The sequence below is a fragment of the Chiloscyllium plagiosum genome, unplaced genomic scaffold (genome assembly GCF_037043375.1).
Source record: "Chiloscyllium plagiosum isolate Xiang-an unplaced genomic scaffold, Cpla_swu_hap1 HiC_scaffold_17, whole genome shotgun sequence".
In the NCBI taxonomy this organism is placed as follows: Eukaryota; Metazoa; Chordata; class Chondrichthyes; order Orectolobiformes; family Hemiscylliidae; genus Chiloscyllium; species Chiloscyllium plagiosum.
Genome location: NW_028270155.1, coordinates 68,479,023 through 68,501,726, shown reverse-complemented (window position 1 = coordinate 68,501,726; position 22,704 = coordinate 68,479,023). Strand labels below are relative to the sequence as shown.

The window sequence follows — 22,704 nt, the reverse complement described above, 5'->3', positions numbered from 1 at the left end:
TGGATTTACAAGATGCATTGTGTCCTTCATCAGCAACACTCACAAACTTCATTAACAGATCCTATTTTAAAATAGTCATGTTTCAGGAGGACACACAAACCCAACATGTAGAGACCCAGTAGAGGAAAACTCATTAAAGTAAAGTATACTAGAGACTACAGGTAGCAACTTGTTTTTTGCTTTTCCCAGAGAAACAATTCAGTTCGGGTCAAAACCTAGAGGTCTAACAGGGTCAATATGAGATCTGGCTATGATAAGGGAGTGCTGCATCTCACACTCGCGCACACACAAACATGCACATTGTCTAGGCCCAATATGTTTTGCAGTGAAGAATAGTTAAAATCAGTTAAATTCTTAGTACAACTGACATGAAAAGGGACTTCTAGGAATTCAAATAGGACAGAGGAAAAAGCAAACAAGTTCCATGGCTAAGTCATATAACCGGATAATTATTTGCTGCCACGACTTCAACAGATCATTTGGGGGTGGATAGAGGAGAAAACTGCAAACAAAGAATATAAAAGTTAAAATAAATTATGTTGGGCTACTCAACAGCCAGAGACCAGCAATAACCACTGAGTGTTCAGGGACTATGTTTGAAATAAAGCACTTGGCTCAAACAAGTTCATTTTCACCTCCCCAACTCCAAGCACGTTCGTTAATGACGGCCTTCATACTCGTCACTTGTCTTTACACATCATAGATCTCCTAGCACAAGCCAACTTTATAAATCAAAGCATTTTGCTGAGTAATTGCAGTAGACCGTTTAGTGCAGTTGACCCAGTAAAAAAAAATACACCTGCTTCTGCGATAGCCAGCATTTCCCAGACCTAGTAGTGCCCCTACAAAACTGGATGTGCCATGTGTAAAATTGCCAAGGTATGACCTAATCTCACAAAAAAAAGGACAAATCCAATTACCCTATTATCAACTTCCATCAGAAGGGATAGTAGCAGCTCAAAAGCATTACCAATCAGCAATAGTCTATTGCTGAGCTCAGTTTGGGTGTGGTACAGCCACTTGGCTTCAGACTTAATTGCAGGCTTGGCCCAAATTAAAATGGTCTAAGGTACTTTACAATGGTTGGAGTCATTCTTAGCACAAAAGGATGATGGTTTGTCATTGGAGGTTAATTATGTCAGAACTGAAAATATCTTCTCTGAAGAACTCTTAGAAATTTATTCACAGAGGTGATTTCATACTTCTGAGGTAGATGAGACTTGAACCAATGTCTTCTGGCTCAAAAAAGGTAGGTACACTACTACTATGCCACACCAACCCCAGCTCTGTACCTAGGACACTACCCTATAATCACCTGCAGTTGCTTCAATGACCTTGCCATTGTACAGTAGGACGTGGGAATGTCTGCTCATTGTGAATTGTGCTGTAAATTGTGTAATGATTCAACTGACATACCTCATTCTCATACAGAAGAGCCAGATCACATCAAGATTTGGACTGTAATACTAGTCAAATAATTTCTCAATACTAAAAACTTTAAAAACTTACCCTGTGGTATTCAATGGCATTACATCACTGAATTGCCTATCAACATCCTGGGTGCTAATATAGTCTAGCTCCTTTTTTGGTTAATCAGAAACGTAGCTAAAATAATAGGCTAGCAACTAGGAACCCCACAACAAGCAACTCAAACCAAGTCTGTCAGGAATGTCAGTCAAACAGCTTGGAAACAGACTCTTCAGTCCAACCTGTTCTCGCCAATCAGATTTCCCAAACTAAAGCAGGTGCCACTTGTCTGCATTTAGCCCATATTCCTCCAAACCGGTCCTATTCTACATCTGTTAAATTGGCTTTTAAATGTTGTCTGTACCTGTATCCACCACTGCCTCCAGCAGTTCATTGCACGTTAAAAGCACCCTGAAAAAAAAAGTTGACTTCTGACCCCTTTTAAATCAACCATTCTTCTCTCAGGTTTAAAAATCTGCCCTCTAGTTTTGAACTCCCCCATCATAGGGGGCATAGTTAAGTATTTCCTCCTATGATTTGATAAACCTCTAACTTTTGGGAAGATTTGTTACTTGGGTTGTGGATTTGCTCGCTGAGCTGGTGTTTTTCTGCAAATGTTTGGTCACGTTGCTGGGCGACTTCATCAGTGCATCTTTGATAAGGTCTTGGTGGCCTGTCCCATTGGTATTTATGTCGCAATTTGTTGGTACTTCCAGTTCTGTATGAGTGGTTTGAACTGGACCCCGCATACAGGGGTGCCTATTGATAGAATTCCAGTTGGAGTGCCAGGCTTCAAGGAATCCTTTAACAAGTCTGTTTTGCCTGTGTTAGGATGGTTACATCACCCCAATTGAATAGGTGTCCTTTGCTGTCTGTGTGATTGACCAGCACTCTTATTTCCAACACTTGAAAGCTTGCACTCCAACTGGAACTTGCAAGACTGCACATACAGACCACTCAGATACAGAATCAGAAATACCAACAAATTTAAGCATGGCAGACCACCAACACCCTATCAAAAGGCACACTGACGATATCATCTAGCTAGGCAACAAAACGTTTGCAGAAAAACACTAGTTTGACAAACAAATCCATGGCTTCAAACCTCTGTCATCCCTCACCCTCCAGAAAAAAGGTCCTAGCCTATTCAGCCTCTCCCTATAACGCTCACCCTCCAGGCCTAGCAATATCTGCATTAACCTTTCCTGAACCCCCTCCAATTTAATATCCTTCCTACAGTAGGATAATCAGAACTGTACACAGTACCCCAAAAGCCTGACAAAACTCCTGCACAACCTCAATATGACATCCCAACTCTTACACTCAATGGACTGAACAATAAAAAAAGCAAACATACTAAACAACTTAACAATCCAGTCTACAGGTGACAACCTTCAAATTATATCCCTGAACTCCTAAGTCTGTTTTACAATACCCAGGGCCCAGCCATGAACTGTGAATATGCTGCCCTTAACCACTCTACCAAAATGTAATGCCCTCATTTATCCATAGTAAACTCCATCTACCACTCAGCCCATTACAAAGGAATCTTGATCAATTTGGCCAATCTTGGATAACCTTCTTCACTATCCACTTATACCATTAAAACTTTGACGACATCTGCAAACTTACAACCACGCCTCTTAAACTTCCATCCAAATTATTTACACAACACTCGGCAGAGTGGTTAGCAGTGGTGCCTCACAGCACCAGGGTTCCAGGTTCAATTCCCCTCTTTGGTAACTGTGTGGAGTGTGCATGTTCTCCCCATGTCTGCATGGGTACTCCTGTTTCTTCCCACAGTCCAAAAGATGTGCAAGTTAGATGGGTTGACTATGCTGAATTCCCTATGATGTTCAGGGATGGACAGACTAGAGGAATTAACCATAGGAAATGCTAATCTGGACCCACTGGGCCTCATGGCCTGTTTCCACTGGAGGGATTTTTAAAAAAATTATCCAGCACAGATCCCTCTGGAATATTGCTGGTCACAGGCCTCCAGTCTGAAAAACAACCCTTCACCACATCTGCCATCAAGCCATTTTGTATCCAATTGTCAAGGTCTCTGAATCCCAGGTGATCTAATTTTAGTAATCAGTGTACCCTGCAGAACCTTGTCAAAGGTTTTACTAAAGTCCATGTAGACAATGTCTACTAAAGTATTCACAATCTTTTTGGTTATGTCATCAAAACACTCAAGTTAGTGAGACATAATATTGCATGCACTAAGCCACACAGACTGTCCCTAAAGAGCCCTTGCCTCTCCAAATGCATGCAGACTTTCTCTCAAAATCCCTTCCAACAACATCAGACTCCCAGGCTTTTCCTTACAGTCACTCTTTAAATAAAGGCACATGGTTAACTACCACTAATTCTCTAGCACCTCACCCCTACCTATTGAAATGAAATCTGACAGGGCCTGGCACTTTCTTTCATAACTTTGCACAATGTCCTGGAGATCCACTCCCCCACCACTCCAAATGACTTCCTGTACCTCTTCTAAAGTTTAAGAGATCAATACTTTCCAGAGTTCCCCAGCTTTCTTCAGTAAATACTGACAGGAAATATTTGTTTAGTTTCTTACCCATCTGTGAATCTACATAGATTCTCTCTAGTTGTTCTTTCTGTATCGACGAACCTCTTTGGATCATCATCATTAACCTTATCGGCCACAGGCATCTCATTCCTTTTTGGCCTCGGATTTCCCTCTTAAAATGTCTTTGCACTCCTTAGACTCAGAAGAATCCAGAACCTCATTATCTTAATTCAGCCACTGTTCCCTACTCTTATTCACCTTACCCTTCACTAAGAGGAACATCATGCCTCTGAATTCTCATTAACACAATGAAAAATAGAAAATGCTGGAAAAAGTTCAGCTGGTCTGACAGCATCTGTGCACAGAAAATCAGAGTTAATGTTTCAGGTCAAGTGACCCTTCCTCAGGACTGTTCTCATTAGCTCATCTTTGAAAGCCTTTCATTTGCCAGTCATCCCTTTACCTGCAACAGACTACCCCAATCAACTTTTGAAAGTGGAGTCTTGTATTTTCAAAATTGGCCTGACTCCAATTTAGAACTTCAACTTTCACACAAAGCCTATTCGTTTCCATGATTATTTAAAAACTACTAGAATAGTTATCACTGGTCCCAAAGTGCTTCCCCATCAACACTTCAGTCACTTACCCTGCCTTATTTCTCCAAGAGGTCAAGTTTTGCTCCTAATAGGTACATCTACATATTGATCAAGAAAATTTTCAAAAACACACTTAACAAAATCCTCACCATCCAAGCCCTTAACATGATGGCAGTCCCGGTCAATGTTATTCTGCTGGCATTGATGAGTCCAGCTCCAACAGTAAGTTTGACACCATCCAAGACAAAGCAGCCCACTTGTTTGGCACCAATGTCAAGGTAGCAGTGTGCACCAATTACAAGATGCACTGTGGCAACTCACCACTTTCTCTAACAGTATATTTCACAACTGCAATCTCTACCATTTGGGAGAAGGGCAGATGCCTGGGAACTCCATCTACAAAGTTACCCTCCAATATCCTGACTGGAACAATTACTATTCCTTCACTGTTGTGGGGTCAATGTCCTAGAACCATCTCTCTTACTGTACCTAAAAAAAAAACTGCACTAGTTCAAAAAGGTAGCTCACTATTAGCAAAGGCAATTAGAGATAAGCAATAAATAGAGTTAACCTCTCTTGTTTAGAAGGATTTCAACTAATTTATTGCATACTCAGATTATGCAAAATATAGAAAGAACTACACATCTTCAGGTGATGCAGTAGCAAATGAAACCCTAAATCTGTATATGGTTCATTAGCTTTCAGAACCGTGATTTGCACAACCTAAGCAATTTAATTGCTTACTTTGCTCATCTTCCCCATTTGTAAATAAAATTTCCTTTGTCAAAAATTTGGGTCTTTATCAGCATGTGGCTTGATTAGTCTTTTTAACCTTTACTGTGGTACTGGTTGTAAATAAATTTTAATGCTCAGAACAAATATTTTACAATTATACCCAGATACTGCAGCGACTAGCAAAGTCCCATAAGCACAATCAGATCACTTGCACACTTGAATAAGGCTGTATGAAGCAGCAGTTAATGTTTGTAAAACAGGCAAGCATTAACATCCCAACCAAAAAAGTTTAAAACTTGAATAAGAGCCGCAGAACTGATAATAAATCAGATAACATGTATACAAGGCTAAAGCTGACCTTGAAAGTTACTGGTCCAAAAAAGGTTGGGTGATGAAAGTGTTCCTACCATAGAAACCAAACAGAATCCATTGAGAGAGTTATTAATCCTTAGGTTGCATGCTACATCCATTTACAAAAAGAACAGGACGAAATACAAAAAAAACCCATGAAATTTAATCAATTAAAAACCACATCATGTATCCTTCTCCATTTAATAAAGTAGAAAATGCGAACAGTTACACAAGAGCAGAAATTTTCTTAAAAAAAGAACGTGCTAGTTAGGTTTGTCTTCAATTATCATAGAACTGAACAAAACATCAGCCAGATTTGGGCAATCTGATGCTGCAAAGATGCAACTGGCATGGACTTGAACTGTCAGCAGCTGACGGAATTCACAGTTGAAGATGTTCAGGGAAACTTGACCTACAGGCCATCATGATCTCATGTTTGGCATGTTCTTAAACTTCAGTTATAAATAAAATTAAACCTAGAATACAAATTAAAAACAATTTTAAGTACATTGAAATTGCACACAGAATAATTTTCTTCCCAAAGTATGAAAAAGTTAAAGATCTTAAATGATAACTCAAATGTTTTTCAAACTGATTTCATATCGGAGGTTATCGAATTGCAAGCTCCAAATAAAAAAGCCAACTGGACTTTAAATAGAAACTGGAGTCAGTTAAACTGTTTATAGGAGCAGTTTTAAACTCTTGACAAAAAGTTAAAAGGTGGCAAAATACTTTGATTCTGGAAATTTGAAACTGGAAACAGAATGCTGGAAGTCTGAGTCTTGACATTTAACACTACTGTTTTGTCTCCACAGATATTATCAGACCTGCTGAGTTTCTCCAGCACTTGTTTGTTACAAAGTTTTAAAAATATTTTCAATTTGCCTAAGAAAACTGTTAAGTTGTAAAAGGGGAAATTTATCAGAGAAACTAGAGTGCAATGCTTACAATGTTCCAGATAAGCCTCCCTCCAAACTTTCCCATAAGCCCTTGTACATTTTAACAGCAAAAGTTGTGCAAGTCAATTTAGACAAAATTCGTGACTAGTATCAGTTAAGCCATTTCTATGGCAAGTAGCTTCAGACTTTCCCCAATTCAAAATCTGCTCTCAGCCCCTTTTTCAATGTGCACTCAACTATGAGATTTAAGCAATCTGTAATCTCAAAACAAACAAAAGACATGTTCAGGAATTGTATTCCTCATACCTGCTCAAAAGCTGAGGAAGACTGGAGATTATGGGTCCATAACCTGGAGCATTGTCATAAAGCTCAAATAATGGTGCAGCAACCAATTTATAATTCTTCGGTACCGCAAACAGGGCTGTAATCAAACAGATTATTAAGGACTACCGGAACCAAGAGATGTGTCACAAGTATCAAATATGCTAGCAACTGCATATAGTAAAAATAATAAAGACAGCAGCCCAAAACTTGCACGAAAGCAAGTTAACATGCATTCTGCATGACCAAGACAATTTGGCCAGACAGAAAGAAGATAACCCTCAACCTTGCTGTAGTTTTGCAATAAACCTCACTACTGGAAACTCAAGCTCTGCTTGAAAAGGTCACATATTAAATTCTCATGGGAAATTAGTGCAACAGTATATCAACCAATCCAGCCTGAAAGATTTAGATTAGCATGCACTATTCTTGCATGGAGTAAATTCAAAAATTAAGTTCCTTTCCTTAGTCTCGTAATCCAATTTTATTTGGCTTTCTGTGCACAATTTAAAATTTAATTCACCCTTCTGATTCACCTCTTAAGTCATGCTGGTTTCTTTCACCACTGAGATTTAAAGTTGACAAATAACTGGACCAAAGCCCAAAATTAACTCTCACTTCGTAGCTTTTCAGTTGCTCAAAGTGTATTGGTCTGCGAAAAGTGAAAACTACAAAAGCATTGCCTCTACCATTTGGGATAAGAAATAGAGTTGTAACCTAAGTTACCAGGTTGGTCTGTTAAATTTCTCACTGGTGCAATCTCTTACTGAAAGTTTTCCACAGGTAAATCATAGTTTTGCCTGGGAAACTGGATATACAAATGTTCCAAAACTCAAAGCAGCCATACGTCAGACAGCCACAAAAATGAATAAACTAGCCACATCTCATTTACTTGACGTTTAGCCATTTGATCCTAGCCAAGATAGCATTCCTGGGATAAGAAACAGATAGAAGTAACTGGGGTTCCATCATTCACAGCATAGAAACCTTTTAGAAATAGAGAGGCAAGAGGAGAATTTGCTTTGGCTGTGATGTTCCACAGATCAGTCTGCATGTAGTCACAGGCGTCAAGTGATGGCTACTTAGAAAGGGGGACAGGGCAGCTGTAAAACATTACCAGGGCTAAGGAGTTGAGAGAGACCAAGTGTCAGAAAGGTATCATGATTTATTGGTTTGATAGCATTTTGTGGTGGAATGGACGATGGATCCTGAGAGTAGAATTTGTTTACATTGACGACCAGCCAAGGCTCCCTGGCAGTTGTGCTTTAGTCAGAAGCTGAAGTTCAAATAAAAAGGTTCCAAATAATTTGCAAATATTCAAAGTTTGTGAGAAGATTTGTAGCTCAGGTGCTCGTTGTTGTGGTTCTGTTCGCCGAGCTGGGAATTTGTGTTGCAGATGTTTCGTCCCCTGTCTAGGTGACATCCTCAGTGCTTGGGAGCCTCCTGTGAAGCGCTTCTGTGATCTTTCCTCCGGCATTTGTAGTGGTTTGAATCTGTCGCTTCCGGTTGTCAATTCCAGCTGTCCGTTGCAGTGGCCGGTATATTGGGTCCAGATTGATGTGCTTATTGATTGAATCTGTGGGTGAGTGGCACTAGAGGCATGGCACTCACCCACAGATTCAAACAATAAGAACATCGACCTGGACCCAATATACCGGCCACTGCAGCGGACAGCTGGAACTGACAACCGGAAGCGACAGATTCAAACCACTACAAATGCCGGAGGAAAGATCACAGAAGCGCTTTACAGGAGGCTCCAAAGCTCTGAGGATGTCACCTAGACAGGGGGCGAAATGTCTGCAACATAAATTCCCAGCTCGGCAAACACAACCACAACAATCTGCAAATATAACAGATACTAAATTTATTGTAATACTGAGACAGCACTACATCAAAAATACCATTTTACAAGTGTGATCAGACACTCAGGGCTTGGTCAAAGATCAAAGATTATTTGACCAGAGGACTTTAGTATCACAACCAATATTCCTTTTCATCCAGTGAAATTAAGGCATTTATCTCAGCTGTTCAGCAGACACCCTCATGTACGAGTTGCAACAGGAAGTGCAAGAGACAAACTATTAATTCACTTCAAGTGCTTGGAGGTGGATGAATGTTACTCCATTGATCATTTGGAGCTCTCGCTAATATTTTCATCTGAAGTCCACCCTTAAGCTACCAGACTGCATGTGAATTAAATCATGCCTCAGCATATCACACATTGCCTCATGATTTACCTTTCTCTTGAAGTTGCACTAAGAAGAGTTTCTTGTGCTCTTTGGGTTTGGTGATGTGAGCTGGAATGTAGGGATACTGCAGAAAATGGAAAAACAATGTTAAAAGACAGTACATTTGCAGATGATGTTATATATTTCTCTCATTAGATAAAAGGTTCACAGATAATTCAGTACTGCTGAGCTCCATGATCCATTAATCACAAAGGAAGTGAACTAATTTTCTACTACTAGTGGATGAGGTCATATTACAAAATGTCAAAGCCCCTCAGCTCAAGACTGGACTACTAAAAGGTCTTCCTCAGTCTGGTTTGTATCAAAACCCTCAATGTGTTTTATTACAAAAAAAAAAGTACCATTTTGCAATAGCAGAAATTGCAGAACTGCCCTTAAGAATTTAATTCTGGTCAACACTTATGGTGAAATCACTGTCATATTAAAGATTATATCACAAGGTATGTTACTATCATATGGATAACCAGCATCCCATTTATTTTTCAACTTAAAATGTTGTTTCCTACAATAAGGATGTAGAAAATCTATTATCAGAACAAAGACCAGAAAAAGGTCATTTAAGAAGTCTGCACAAGGAACTCAAGGTTTCTGCTCTTTGCCAAATACCTCAGAGGGTAGCCACAGGGAGGCAATTGTCTTTGGTTCCAAGAATTCACAGGGGCAAAAGGGAATAAGTAATTATCTAAAACAGCTCCACACCAAATCACTGCAAACAAAAAAAGTGTGCCAAGAGAATGTGCAGGGATACAACAGAAAACTGAACATGTTGATACTTTGGAGTGCAGGTTCATAGCTCCTTGAAAGTAGAATTGCAGGTAGATAGGATAGTGAAGGCAGCGTTTAGTATGCTTTCCTTTATTGGGAAAAAAAAAGTGTATGAGTACAGGAGTTGGGAGGTCATGTTGCGCCTATGCAGGTCATTGGTTAGGCCACTGTGGGAATATTGCGTGCAATTCTGGTCTCCTGTCAATTGGAAAGATGTTGTGAAACTTGAAAAGGGTTCAGAAAAGATTTACAAGGATGTTGCCAGGGTTGGAGGATTTGAGCTACCGGGAGAGGTTGAATAGGCTAGGGGCATTTTTCCTGGAGCGTTGGAGGCTATGGGGTGATCTTATGGAAGTCTATAAAATCCTGAGGGGCATGGATAGGGTAAATAGACAAGGTATTTTCCCTAGGGTGGGAGAGTCCAGAACTGGAGGGCATAGGTTTAGGGTGAGAGGGGAAGATATAAGAGACCCAAGGGACAACTTTATCATGCAGAGGGTGCTACACACATGCAATGGGCTGCCAAAGGAAGTGATGAAGGCTAGTACAATTGCAACATTTAAAGGGCATCTGGATTGATATATGAATAAGAAGGGTTCCATGCTGTACATCTATGACTCAATGGGTAATAAAGTGCTGCAGGTGAAAATGACACAGAAGAAGAACATTTAGTTGCCCTGCTGTCTCTAGCGACAGAGGTTAGGGTACAGATATAACTTGCATTATAGAGGCACTGATTCAAGGTGGACCTGGCAAAAATTGCAGTAGAAACTCTTCAAAGTCAGAAGCAGGTAAATAAATAATATGAACGAAGGCAACCACCCCAGGAAAAGTTTGGGATAATTATTCTTTTTCCCTTTGGAGTTGGGAAAAGGTTGTTGGTGGGTAGCATGGAAAATGGTGACAAGAGCACAATCAGGGGAAGGTAAGATCAAGTACTAATCCACAATAAAAAAATGCAAGCAATTTAAAATGTTTTTAAATCATTAAAAAGACACTATTGGAAGTTTGCCAGTTGTTTATGCCTCCGCAACATACTGAACCAATTCCCTTAACTGCTGAGAAACAGATATGCAAGTAAATGGGAAGTTATGTAAAAGCAAAGATAACTTTTAAAAACTGAGAGAGTCTGATTCTTAATATTAAGCAGAACACCAGGAACTCAACCATTTCAGTTAACTTGTATTTTCTGTAGAAAAAGAATGTCTACTGGTTCCAGCCATACATAATCTGTTAAAGTCAAGTCAGATCAGAAAATTCCAAAAACAAAAAAAAGGAAAAACAAACTTGTTTTCAATATCTTCAAGAAGCCAGGAAATAGCTCAAGTTGATATACTCAATGCTTCATGCCACATCTGAATGAGAATGCCCTGTAATGATTTAAAGCCAATTATACAGCATTTAGTATTGTCTTAAAGATAATTCTGGACTCACCTGAGGGGGCTCAAAATTGGGTCTCCACCAGTTGCCAATACAGTCATCGATTACCCAGTCTTGCTGGACACCATCTTGACGACCCAAGATCTGTTGAAATATACAGCTGAATGCATTTTTTGCACCCTCTCCCCAACCTCATGGATTAGTTTTTCCTTGGATCAGAATACAGTTTCCTTCTTTAGGTCACTCAAGAGGTGGTTTCAGTATGTTTTCACTGAAAAAAAATCTGCCATTTTCTCTCCCAGAAAAACATTTGCAACAGTTAGAGTTAATACAAATCAATACAGACTGGCTTCAAAAGAAAAATGTGTTATAATTTGTTCTAGAAATCTTTTTTGGAACTTCAGCTTCCATTTTATTATTCCCCCACTTATGGGCAATAAAATGAAGAGGGCTCCATTTTCAACAAACAGCATACATTAGGTTGGGAACATATCTTTGGTACAATGTTCTCAAGCAGGCAGTAGTTTTCCACAAAATGTACAAAATCTAAATCTGCAACTTAGTAAATCTGTAGTCCAATAAGTAAATAAACAGTAAATAAGCCTGAACAGTACTGTTTTGTCTAATCTTCTGATTGAAGTTCAGTACCCGAGAGAAAACCTAGTCAGGCATTAGTCAGATGATACTTCAGTACACACACCACTCAACAATGGAATACATCCAAGAAAGCACAGGTTCTGTACCTCTGTCATTAGACGCTTCAGACCCTCCACCTCATCTTCTCCAGGATTCAGTTCTCCACCAGGACTAAAACCACAAAACAAAGTGCAAAGAAACACTATTATAATTTAAGCAAACATCAAAAACTGGGAGGTTGATAAACTACTTTTTGAAAACCTAACATTCTTACCATTAGGTTATGTTTGTAATCTGAGAATGCAGAACAACCTGCACAACTACATATTAAGTTTCTTTCACCAGTGTTAGTTTGCATAATTTCTCCAAGTAGGTTAAAGACAAATAGAAAACATTCAAGAGAAAAAAGGAACATGCTGTTTCTTCCCTAATATTTAAGGAGGTAACCAAAACACATCAAGCTAAGACATGTCCCTCAGCTGGGAATATTTTCCTCAAACGAAAGCTGGAAAAAAAAAAATCCACTCAAGTGAGGCAGATCAATGCCCCTCTTCAATCTTGGTTTAAGTAGTGTATCCTCTCACAAACTGGGAGATATACATTCTGGTTATGAATTATCCTGCCAGAAAATGGCCAACTGATTAGACTCCGTTAGGAATGCTGATTTTAAAAATTAGCCAACAGGTTAAAAATTGGTTTGCTCACAACCCTTGGTTGCATGTAACGCAAAAATCCCTCAAGTGGAACAGTTAAATTCTACCTATACCACTTGGAAACACTCTGCACCATGTAGAATATAATGAGTGTAACCCATCATATTCAGCAGGTCTAGTCAGCATCCATGAGGAGATATTACATAGTTTCTGGCATTAACCCATTTAATGAAGAGTTCAACAAATATTTCTCTTAAGTGACTGATCTGCTCTGTTTTTATTAAAATTTTCAAGTTGGAAAGAAAGTAGCTGCCTCTGATACCCTCAATTTTGAGCACCAAATAGATTATTAGATATGCTTGGTATTGCTTACACATTAACATTAATGGCTAATTAACAGTAATTTTTTGTTTCACCTCTCTGAAACCTGCCTTGAACTCTGGATACCTGTACAAATCCCCACAGACTACCTTAGTCCACCATTACTAGCTGTGCCTGATCTTCAAGCTGGAGGCCTGGACTTTCATTCCTAAAAAAGTTTAATAGTCAACCATAGTTTAAGTGGTTCCTCTAAGCTGGTTCTCTCTGACCAAATCTTTAGTTACCTGCCCTAACATCTCCTATAGCTCTGGTAAACACTACCATATTGAGATCCTATGAATAGTAATTACATGACTTTCCGAAATTAATGAAAAATTTAAATAAACCATTTGAAACTTTTTAAGTCAGTATTTGACCTATGGCAAGATCACTGACAAAGGACAAGAATGCAACATACCAACTAGTTACAGCAAGTACATATTTATGAAGTTTACCCAAGGGTTTGATCATTCAAATTTGTGAGAAGATTTGTAGCTCGGGTGCTCGTTGTTGTGGTTCTGTTCGCTGAGCTGAGAATTTGTGTTGCAGAAGTTTCGTCCCTGTCTAGGTGAATTCCTCAGCTGGAGGAAACATCACAAAAGCGCTTCACAGGAGGCTCCTAAGCACCGAGGATGTCACCTAGACAGGGGACGAAACGTCTGCAACACAAATTCCCAGCTCGGTGAACAGAACCACAACAGGTTTGATCATTCACAAGCAAACGGAGTTTTCATTTTAAAAAAAAATTGCTAATTATTGTCCACACTTACAGTTTGAAGAAGGTTGTCCCCAGTTGTAATAGTAATACATGTGGAAGTCTGTGCTCATGTACAATCAGAACACCTTCTACAGTTCGCCTCATGCCAATCTTCTCAAACTCCTCCCGCATGCGTTGAAATCTGGCTGCCACAGAGCAATCCTTCTCATACAAAGGTTCTTTGGTACCAAAGGTGTAGTTAGTCAGTGGATACCTGTAGAAAGATTTCCCTATGATTAGTTATATTACAATTAAAATGCAATTATGATTCACTTGGTAACAAAGTCAAGAAATAACTGTACTAACACCATGTTTCAAAGAGGAATGAACTGACATCCAGCACAGGTTTGAAGCCCACCACAGCAGAAGTTGTATTCTGAATGTAATAAGTATCTGGAATTTATAATTTAATGAAGACCATGAAACCACTCCTAGTTGGTGGATAAACTGGCTCACTTGTGTCCTTCAAGGACATTTGTCACCCTCGGCTGGTCTGTCCCATATGTGACTCAAGCCCAACAGAAATGTGGTTGATTCAACTGCCCTCTAAAATGGCCTAGCAAGCCACTTGGTTTCATCAATCACTATGAAGTCAACCTACAGAACATGGATTGCAGCTCATCACCATTTTGCAAGGGCAACTAGGACCAGGCAATAGATGTTGGTCAGCCAATGATGCCCACATCCTACAAGTGAAGAAAAAAAAAACCCACATTCAGCTAGCTTAGATTATCCCTGAGGAGGGTTATTTGCAAAACAGAATGAATGCCAACTCCTTACCAATGTTACTATTTACGCAATGGAAATTCAGCACCAGGATCTGAATTACTTCACTCAAAGCAGAACAGATTCAGATATTAGATTGCAAATCAAATACATAAAACTTCAGAATTGACAAGAGTATTGAGCTCCCACTATTAGATGGGACTCTCATTAGATTTAACACATTAAATAATCCAGAATCTAAGAGAAATTTGAAAACAAATTTAACGTCAGACTCCGTATATAGGAGCCACCTCATTAGCACAAGCGTCTTGTGACAAAATGATTGTGTATACATACATATGTTGCATCTTTCTAAACTGAAAACAAATTCATGGAAATTGCTCATCTCTGGTATTCTCAAGGCCAAACCCTGAATAGAGTCCAATGGCCTAGTCTGATAACCAAGATTGACAATTAACTGTTCTTGTATCATCTCCAGGCCAGTTGATGGCAAGGAAGAAAAAAAAAGTATATAGTCTTCTCATGTTGCAGAAGTCAGTGTCCCTTTTCTCAAGGCCAATAAAATGTGGCACTGGAAAAAGCACAGATCAGACAGCATCTGAGCAACGAGAGGCAGCATTTCAGGCATAACACTTCATCCGGACTGGGGGCTTAGGAATAAATGAGGAGGGGTTGGGGCTGGGAAAGGTAAGTGGGATAACGATAGGTGGGAGGTGATTGTGATAGGTCAGAGGGAAGGAAGATGGACAGGTCAAGAGGGTGTTGTCAGGTTAGGGGGTGGGAAAGAGATTTGGAAACCGGTGATTCAATGTTGCAGCAGTACGGTTATAGGCTCTTCCGACAGTTTACAGTGACCTTGTCTTGTTTAGGCTACCTTCACCCACCTACTTTTTCCCAACCCACCCCCCCCCCACATTTATCTCAGTCCCCTTCCCCCTCCACAGTCCTGAAGGGTTATGCCAGATGCTGCTTCAGCTATTGTGGCGGTTCCAGCACCACACTTGATCGACTGACTCCTGCATCTGCAGTCCTCAGTATCTCCTATCCTCTTTTCTCAAGTCTGTTGCTGGCATTCCACATGCAAGTCAGAATCTTTGACTTGCAGTCTGCTCTCATCAATACTCAGTTATTACCATGGGGGCTAAAATAACCAATCAGACGTCTAGATAATCCCAAAAAAAAAGGTATGCAACTGGGAGCAGGAGTAATCAATTCAGCCCCCGAAGTCAGCTCTTGCATTCAATATGACATGGCTGATCTCAACACTGCCTCAATTCCAATTTCTTACCTGTTCCACATAACCCTTCAATTGGTTACTAATTAAAAATCTGTCTACCTCCAAGTTTATTCAGTGACCTGGTGTTCACTGCACCCGGGGGATAGTAAATTCCACAGACTCAGCCTTTTACAGAAGGCATCCCCTCCTCCTGTTTTTAAATCTACCACTCCTTAATCAACTCTATGACCTCACTCTAGATTGCTCCACAAGAGGGAAAAGTTTGCTTTACATCTACTTTGTCAATTCCCTTTAGTATCTTATAGCTCAGTCAAGTCCCATCTCATTCTAAACTCTACCATGCTTACACCCAAACAGTTCAATCTCTTTTCATTAGAGAAACCCCTCATCTCTGAAATCAATCGAATGAATCTGCTCTGAACTGCTTCCAATGCAAACATGTACCTCCAAGTAAGGGAAGCAAGACTATCCAATATTCCAGAGGAGGTCTCAATAATTCCTTGAGCAGTTGTAGCAACACTTCCTTTCTGTAATCTATTACTTTAATAATAATACCAAAATTCCATTTGCCTTCTTTGTTACCTGTTCTATAGACATGCTGAAATTCATATACAAGATCACTCTGATCACTCGCACCACAGCATGCTGGAGGTTCTCTTCACTTAGAGTGAAAGTTGCCTTTCTAGCATTTCAACCAAAGTGAATAAACTCACATTTGGGTAATACAAATATAATAGCAGCTCTTATGATGCATGCTATATTACATAGCCTCTTCCTCTACTCTTACCATTTCAAATATCTCCAAGTATAGATTCCCGTCAATATCCAGTTGCAGAAACTGGCATTTCAAAAGCACCTTCATGATTGAATAGGACTTCTGGACCTCATTATGCAAAACTGCAATACATTTAAACAGGGGCTTACATCAGTACCCCAAAGGTCAAAGCCACTGGAAGGAAGAATGTTATCACATCACTATGGGAGAAAGTGAGGACTGCAGATGCTGGAGATCAGAGCTGAAAATGTGTTGCTGGAAAAGCGCAGCAGGTCAGGCAGCATCCAAGGAACAGGAGAATCGACGTTTCGGGCATAAGCCGATTCTCCTGTTCCTTGGATGCTGCCTGACCTGCTGCGCTTTTCCAGCAACAAATTTTCAGATCACATCACTATGAACAGGATATTGTTGGGCTGCAATCATGTAGACAACTGCAAGGAGAGGTGATATTTGCCATTAAGGTGGCAATATTTTTTTATTATTCGTAGTGATGGCTATTCAGTCTAGGGGTTATGGAATGAGATAAAGAATTCCCATAGAAATTCAGCTAGTGATAAGTACAACTTGTTGATGGTTTGCAACATCATTCATGGACACAGTTTCAACAGCTGCAAATGAATAAGCATTTGGGAACGATATTAAATAACTGGGAGTGCATGTATTTCTAGTTAGTGTGCTATTGATCAAAAGCTTATGAGAGTAGCCACATAAATACAGCAGCTCTCAGAGCAGATCTGAGGCTTCCTGTTCATCATTTACACGTTAGAGTTTAATAGAATATGTTCCACTTGCCTGGAATGAACAAGCCTTTAATATGCCATCATCTCAGATGTCACAAATCACTTAGACAAAAAAAAACTGCACATGCAAGAATCCAAGGTAGACAAGCAGGAGGCTGAAAGAATCAAGATGTGGAGAAGTTAACGTTTCAGGTGCAACCCTTCTTTACAGCTGTTGATGGGTGTAAGGGACTTGCAGGTAAAGGGGGTGGGGTGCAGGTTGGCGAGGTTGGGATAGGTGAACACAGAGGATACTACTTGGTTGGTTGATGGGAGGAATGAATCCGGTTGATGGCTAGAGAGAAGGGTCAAGGAGAGGATGAAAGGGAGAGGGGAGGGGCTGGGAAGGGAGTCGAGTAATGGGAAGGAAGGTTATTTGAAATTGGAGAACTCAATGGTTAACTCCTCTGGGCTGTAGGCTGCCTGGCAGATGATTAGGTGTTGTTCTCCAGTTTGTGATTTGATCCATTGTGGCAAAGGAAGAAACTAAGGATGGGCATGTCAGAAAGGGAGTGGGAAGAGGAATTAAAATGGAGGGAGTGACTGGAAGATCAGGTTGGCCCCTGGGTACTCAGTAAAACACTCCCTTAGTTTACGTTTGGTCACCCCGGTACAGAAGACCACAGCAGGAGCACATGATACAGTGAACTAGATTGGAGCAGAGGCAAGTGAACCTCTGTCTCACCCAGAAAGACTGTTTGGGGCCCTGGATGGAGGTGAGGGGGATGGTGTGCCACCAGGTTTTGCATCTCTTCCAGTTGCAGGGGAAGGTACCTAGGGGTTTGGGGGGGTTGGTGGGGAGAGTGGTGCAAACCAAGGATTGGCGAAGGGAACGGTCCTTGTGGAAAGCAGAGATGGGTGGGGAGGGGAAGACTTTCTTGGTGATGGGGTCTAATTGGAGTTGGCAAAAATTTTTAAGGATGATGCGTTGGATGTGGAGACAGGTGGGGTGGTAGCTGAGGACAAGGGAGACTGTCTATTACATTTGGTGTGGGGGGGGGGGATGTTTGAGTAGTGGAATGGGGAATGGAGGTGGTACGGTGGAGGGCTGTCTGGATGACAGAGGGGAAAAGCACATTGTTCAAAATAGGCAGACATCTGGGATGCTTGACAGTGCAATGTCTCCTCGTCCTGACAAAGTGTATAAGGTTGAGCAAGTAGAGAAGGAATTAAGTTTTGGATTGCGCGAGATAAAGGCTTAACTAGCATAACTTGGATCAAATAAGATCTTGCAGTGAAGAATGATATGCTGGAGGCAAGGGTAGTCAGCTAACGAGGTGAAAAAGCATTCGTTATGTAAAGCCAATTAACAAGGTTAAGAACATTCATTCTAAAGATGGCTTTATCTTTACTGTTGATGTTAACTGATTGTATTGTAACAGTCCCCCAATCAATACGTACATTGCCTTACCTGGATGCTCCTCCCTGTAAAATTACTATATAGTTCATTGAGAAACTGCTGTTCCAGAGAAGACTGCAAACCCATGTCTCTGTGCACATGGACAATTGTTCTCTCTCCCTCCAGCGACCAGAGTAAAGATGAAGGAGGTAAAACTCAGTGTCTGCGTTGACGGATATGGGGATAGGGAAACAGGACGACAGTCCGAGCAGATGTGGCTGAGGAATTGGGAGAACGGGATGGAGTTCTTGCAGGACACTGCATGGGAGGTGTAGCCCAGATAGTTGAGAGAGATGGTGGGTTTATATTAAAATGTCATCTGGAGATTGTCGCCAGAGATAGAAATGGAGAGATCAAGAAAGGGGAGGGCAATGCCTGAGATGGACCAAGTGAATGAGGGTGGGGTGGAAATTGTGGGGGAAGTCGTTGAACTGCTCCAGCTCATCGATGTAATGGCAGAAGAATTAGGGGCATAGTGCCTGTGTAGGTACTGAAGAGTGACTGTTTGACATGCCAACGAGGCAGGCGTAGCTGGGGCCCACCCAAGTGCCCACGGCCACCCTCTTTCTGCTCCCTTGCGTTCCTCTGCTTGACCCTTCCCTCCAGCCACCAACCAGATTCAATCCTCTCATCGACCAACCAGGTAATGCACATCATCTGTGTTCACGTATCCCCACCTCACCACCCTGTATCCCCATCCCTAGTCCTGAAGGAGGATTAAAGCCTAAAATGTTGACTTCTCCAACCCCTGATGCTGCCTAGCTCGCTGTGTTCTTCCAGCCTCCTACAGATCAATTACTTGGCCCCCACCATTGATGACAAAGGATGCATTGCTACCGTTCCAAGGTTCCTTTGACTATAGAGTCAAGGAGATGTACAGCATGGAAACAGACCCTTCGGTATGGTAAAAACAATGACTGCAGATGCTGGAAACCAGATTCTGGATCAGTGGTGCTGGAAGAGCACAGCAATTCAGGCAGCATCCGAGGACAGGCCTGTCCTCGGATGCTGCCCGAATTGCTGTGCTCTTCCAGCACCACTGATCCAGACCCTTCGGTATGTTCAGGATCAAATGATCGCTACGACCTAGGAGAACGAGGCCAGAAGAAAATCACCTGTGCAAAATCTCACCATCCTGACTTCAAATTAACACAGTTTCTTCTCTGCCACTACATGCACAGAGACTTTCATCCAAATAGCACTGCCAAAAAAAAACTAAAAAATGTTCAAGGCACTGGCTCAATTTTGGCATTGCTAGCAATACCTAAAACACAAAGGAAGGTTACACATCTGAAAATTCAAATTGACAGTGCTGACTAACTTGCAAATTCCCAACTTTGGAGTATAGTTTCACAGTAACAGCTTAGTGTCTTAAGTGTCAATGACTTAGGTGCTCAGTAGACAATAAATGAGAGTATGTGCAAACTAAGTTTGAACAATTTTAATGCCACATCCAGGAAACCTGTGTACCAAGGCATCCAGAAATATTCTGCTTACAGTTGTTTGACCAGAAACCACTTTATATTATAAGCAGCAAATCAGCTTCACCAGTGCAAGTAACTTGGAAAACATAAATATATATTACATTAGAAAATGATGGCACACAAGTTAAGGCTGCCAAATAATTAGCGAATTGGAGCCTAGGGAATTTATTACCTTGACCAAGAATTTGTCTTTCATCATATCTACTGCCTGACCTGCATTTTTAAAATAATTTTTGTTTTCAATCAAGGATTCTAAAATTGCTTGAAAAGTTCACAGAAATTTCAAACAATCCTCCAAAACATGTTACCTTGCATTGCTTGAGTAATTTCAACTAGTTTAATTACTAGCCAAGTAAATTTACTGAAGTCCAACAAACTATGCCCATTCAGTAACTCTCAAAGTACTACAGGCTGAAGACAACTAGATACCAACAAATAATTCACAAGATCAGACAACTGCAGAAACCGGTTTATGTCAGACAGACTATTATTTAAAGTGAACAAAATCTCAATATTAGATCTGTGTGTGAACTCTGGGACAATAAAAAATCTCAAAACTGCAGGTACTTGTGACAAACACCCAGGACCAACTTCCATACATTATAACAATAATTACGACTGAGGGCAAAGTTATTATTCAGATCCACACAGTTAGCAAATTTTGCAAACATTTGTAGCTCAGGTTGAGGTTCTGGATGTAGGTTTGCTTCTGAGCTGGGAGGCTTGTTTTCAGACATTTCATAAATCATACCAGGTAACATCAATCAGTGAGCTTCCTGATGAAGCACTGGTGACATGGTCTGCTTTCTATTTCATGGTGATGAAATGTCTGAAAACAAACCTTCCAGCTCAACAAGCAAATCTACATCTAGATCCACATAGTGTTGAACACTGAATCTATCTGCAACTTTTTACATTAACATATTGTTTATAAAGACCACTTGACTCTTGGTCAAGAGAGTCGAAAGCGTGGCACTGGGACAGCACAACAGGTCAGGCAGCATCCGAAAAGCAGGAGAATCAACGTTTCGGGCATAAGCCCTTCATCAGGAATAAGGCCCGAAACGTTGGTTCTCCTGCTCCTCGGATGCTGTCTGACTTGCTGCGCTTTTCCGACACCCACACTCTCGACTCTAATCTCCAGCATCTGCAGTCCTTTCGCCTTTTGGTCAATAGAGGTGCATACAGATTCTAGCGCATCGGGTCTGCTGGCTACTCACAGGTTAATGGTCCTCTCCAGGGTAAGCGGCTTCGCCTGCAGGTACTTATTCCCATATTGGGAGACTCCGCGGGGCCAGCCCGCCTGCGAGCGGCTCGGCGGAACCACAGACATCGTAACAAGGTGATGAAAGGCACGGTTCGCAGCGCCAGCAGCAGGCTCTCTCACACACAGGACTTTAACAAGGCCGCCTTCGCGCTTTAACCCGAGATCGATGTTTCAGAGGAATACTTCCGGGTCAAAGAAAAGCTCTCGGGGCTGTACCTCGTGACTTGGCGTACGACCCAATCCAGGGTAAAGCCTGGCTTGTTGCTGACTGAGAAGCAATATGACGTTATGGCTCTGGATGACTCTTCATCAGAGCTGAAGTTTGGAGGCAACAGTATTTATGCAATAGTTGGGGAAGAGAGGGTGGGGTTGTTGTCAGGTCTCATTTTAGTAGCTTATCATTCGAAAAACAGGCTTTGTTCAGTGTGGGTTTGGCACATTCAGAAGAAGCTGCAACCGTTTATTCTGGAATGACCTCTCGTGAGTAATGCAGTCATGGTAGGTAGGCTGCATAATCCCCGTGACATAATGCAGATTAAACTTTAAACCACAGCCTATTCCAAGTGAAGCTTTAAAAAAAACGGCCTCATGGTTACATGTCAAAGGACATCGCCCTGTGCTTATATACAATAAATGTTCCAAATTTTTTTCAAAATGGGTGCTCAGCCAAACAACCACAACATTTAGTCATTTGTCTTCATTGCTTATAGTACCTTGTGTGAAAATTCTGTTTGTGTATAGAGATTGCATTTAAGGAATGTGTTAGCTTATAATGTCTATTAACAGCACTAAAGTGCAGTGAGTGCTAATGTAATCCCTCAAGATCTATGTTGTCCACTGCATGTTCTTGAATGGAACCATGCTTTTCTAGCAGACCATAAGCAAAAGATTCACATCTATGGCTTATCCATTAGCTTCAGACTGCCCCAACAATATATTTTGCTCTGATTACTCTTTCATCTCCTTTCATGAGATGTACTTCTCTTGTCGCTTAATGTCCTGTCACGTCATTAATCGTTATCTTGAATTGCAGTTGCCTTCAGTTAAACCTAAGTGGACTGAAGCCTTTGAATTTATTGTGCTCCCCAAACTCCATCCCCTAAGCTTGCTTAAACAGACTTCATATATTCTACGGAACCAGTGGAAAGAATATCCGGAGATTTTTCACTCCTCATGGTTAACATTTAGTATGCAGCTAATGAGCATAGTCACTATTGTATTTGTCTACATAACAACCTGTAACTGATATTCTGAAACTAATTTGTTACTTTTGCAGCATCTGGAATGTCTTTTGAAAGTGAAAGGTGCTTTTTCTTCATATTCAGGTTTCAC

The 22,704-nt window shown here is 40.9% G+C and overlaps 1 protein-coding gene across 1 annotated transcript; it reads right to left on the bottom strand.

Moving 5' to 3' along the window:
• Nucleotides 1-5,872: 5,872 nt before the first annotated feature.
• On the bottom strand, nt 5,873-21,550 carry nudt21 (nudix hydrolase 21). The gene is made up of 7 exons (XM_043707305.2): nt 21,326-21,550; nt 13,719-13,919; nt 12,043-12,106; nt 11,354-11,443; nt 9,143-9,218; nt 6,891-7,005; nt 5,873-6,161 (listed from the first exon to the last, which is right to left on the bottom strand). The coding sequence occupies exons 1-7, from the start codon at nt 21,436-21,438 to the stop codon at nt 6,140-6,142; spliced, it is 681 nt and encodes a 226-aa protein (XP_043563240.1). The 5' UTR covers nt 21,439-21,550; the 3' UTR covers nt 5,873-6,139.
• Nucleotides 21,551-22,704: the final 1,154 nt, after the last annotated feature.

Coding starts and splice junctions, on each gene's coding strand:
- nudt21 (XM_043707305.2), bottom strand. CDS start 21,438: ATGTCTGTGGTTCCGCCGAGCCGCTCGCAGGCGGGCTGGCCCCGCGGA. Junction 11,444..12,042: donor TGAAGCGTCTAATGACAGAG/GTACAGAACCTG, acceptor ATATTTCAACAG/ATCTTGGGTCGTCAAGATGG. Junction 7,006..9,142: donor AGTGCAACTTCAAGAGAAAG/GTAAATCATGAG, acceptor GTTTGATTACAG/CCCTGTTTGCGGTACCGAAG.